At 44.9% G+C, this 2,602-nt stretch overlaps 1 protein-coding gene across 1 annotated transcript; it reads left to right on the top strand.

Moving 5' to 3' along the window:
* The first annotated feature begins 636 nt into the window (after positions 1 to 636).
* On the top strand, positions 637 to 2,401 carry LOC310699183 (uncharacterized protein). The gene is made up of 2 exons (XM_083486824.1): positions 637 to 1,938; positions 1,975 to 2,401. Exons 1-2 carry the CDS (start codon positions 802 to 804, stop codon positions 2,275 to 2,277), a joined length of 1,440 nt encoding a protein of 479 aa, XP_083342950.1. The 5' UTR covers positions 637 to 801; the 3' UTR covers positions 2,278 to 2,401.
* The last annotated feature ends 201 nt before the right edge of the window (positions 2,402 to 2,602 follow it).

The raw sequence follows: 2,602 nt of genomic DNA, 5'->3' as shown, positions 1-2,602 counted from the left end.
CAACAGATGGTGGAACGCAATTTTCGTCTACAGGAGGAGGTGTTTTGCTTCATGATGATAAACAGCCTTAGCCGCACCTACAAGGTTGTTGCCAGTCAGCTTGGTTCGCTACCTGCTCAGGATCTGACCGCGGAAAGAGTGTGTGCCGTCGTCCTGAACGAACACGACAGACTTGCTGCACTGGAAGTGAAAGACAGAGGGAGGCAAGAACAGAGTTCACATCTTCCCACTGCTGGTAGTGCTACTGGAGAGCATGCCGTAGCATTGAGTGCCGTCCGATGCTACAATTGTGGACAGACTGGGCATCTACAGCGAAACTGTAAGAAGCCACGACAGTCAAAAGGAGCCAAGTACAGCTCTACGAAGCCTGAGGCGTCAAGCAAAAGCCGTACCAAGTGCCAGGTGAAACCTGCAAAGGCTATGATGGCGAAAGGAACCACGCCAGATGTTGGTAACACATTCATAATCGATACGGGCGCCACGAAACATCTATGCCCACACAGAGAACTGTTTTCGACGTTGAAGAAGCAAAGCTTCACTGTGAAACAAGCCAACGGTCAAGAACTGGAAGCGACCGGAATTGGAACTGTGTATCTTGAGAGTCAAAACTTGACTATAAACGATGTTTACCTGGTTCCAGAACTTAAATTTAGTCTGCTGAGTGCTTCGCAGATTGCAAAGAAGGGACTAAAACTGTACTATGATGCTAAAAGATGCAAGATCTACAAAGATGGAGAACTGTTTCTTACTGCCAAAGAGAAAGATGGACTGTATTTGTTGACTTTTGATCAAAGTGATTACATGAAATGTAATACTTCTGATTCTAACGAATTTTCTCTTGCAGGTCTGACCAACAAAGAGGACACCAAGAAGGTGGCTAAGAAGGTCCACAGAGCTTTTCAGCGGGTGTATGCTGATGTGATTGGTCCTCTAGAACCATCTAGAGGCGGTGCAAAATATTACCTTGTGTGTGTTGATTGTTACACTAATTATTCTTGGGTTTATATGATGAAGAAACCGCAGGAAACTTTAGAAAAGTTTCAGGAGTTTTGTGACAAGGTTAAAAGTATGCATGATGCTAACATTGATTGTCTTTTCACAGATGACAAGCCAGTTTTTCTTTTACAGGATTTCCAGAGGTTCCTGGATGAGAAAGGGATAAGACACAAACTTGCTAGTTCCGAAGAAGCATGGAAGAAATGTGTCTGTGTTAGAGTGAACAAAGAATTGCAAAAGGGGATGCATGCGCAATTGCTGAGTTCACATTTACCACATGATTATTGGGCCGAATCTTTAGCGTCCTATCTTCATGTGTGGTTGAGGAAAGTCTCAACAGAGTTGGGATGTTCTCCTTTTGAGAAGCTGTTTAATAGAAAACCTTCTGTTGCCTATTTCAAGGTTTTCGGGTCTCATGTGAGAACAGAAGCTCCAAGTGGGGTAAAGAATGCCAGAGGCATCTTTGTGGGTTATGAAAAAGGTCTCTATAGAGTAATTTTGTCTGAATCTGGTAAGGTGATTCTCACAAAATTTCTAGAGAGTGCTCCTGAACGGGAGAGAGTGATTGTTCACACTTTTCCCACAGAGGATTCTGATGATTCTGATGATGAGTTTGATCTCATTGAGTTCAGTGGTACTGATGATGATGACACTGATAGCTCAGACAGCTCAGTTGTCACAGTCATTGAGAGGAAATCTCAAATAATGACTAGACCCTCAGAAAAGGAGGATGAACCACTGATTAAGCTTAGTACTGGTTCTCCAGAGAGTTCAGAGGCTGAACCAGAAAGCAAAGAAGAGCAGAAACTCTTACGTAGGTCTGAGAGAGCAACAAAGGGTGTACCACCCAAGAGGTATTCAAAGGAGTTTGCTAACCTTGCATATGTTGCTGTTGTAAATGACCAAGGACAGATTGAAGCTGTGTCTGAGTCAGAGACAAAGGCACAACAGAGAGTCGTTAACCAGGGTAATGTGAAGTCACACAACCAGAGAGGTACATTGGTTAAACCAGTGGCGGGTAGTTCCAAGGGTGGAACTGAAACAACAGGGGAATGTTATAAGTATAACAACTGTTTGTTTTCTTCTCTGGATGATGCTTTGCTCGCAGCACGCATTGATACTTTAGGGGGAGGATGTTACCATAAAGCACCAATGCTGCAGCAAGCAAAGGCTCCAGCAGCTCAGTCAGCTGCTTGTGGCTGGAAAGCCAAACAGGATGTTTGTGACTGTTGCCATGGAAACAAAGGGGCAGTTCATTCTGTACTGAGCACCGGATGTTAGCTCAGTGTGTGTGTCATATGACCCGTACTGGAAGTACATGGGTGGAGTTTCTTCTTGCTGTTGTCGAGTGCAGACATGTTTCTCTGTACTGATATGAGAGACAGAAATAAAGGATGTAAATAGTTTTCTGTCTGCTTCTTTCCCCTCCTGGGGGACACCAAAGGGGAGAGAGGAAGAACGGTGTGTTCCTCTCACACATCTGAGAAGAATCGCCGGGACCTCACCTGCTTATCAGCAGAGTGGAGACGCGGGGAGGTCGACAGGAATATCTGCCGGTGCCTACGCTGTGGCACATTCCTCTGACCCAGGCAGAATTCCAACAAGA

This window comes from Podarcis liolepis (genome assembly GCF_965112155.1).
Source record: "Podarcis liolepis genome assembly, chromosome: 2".
Lineage (NCBI taxonomy): Eukaryota > Metazoa > Chordata > Lepidosauria > Squamata > Lacertidae > Podarcis > Podarcis liolepis.
Note: the sequence above shows the minus strand (reverse complement) of the source record. Positions and strands in the feature narration are given on the sequence as shown.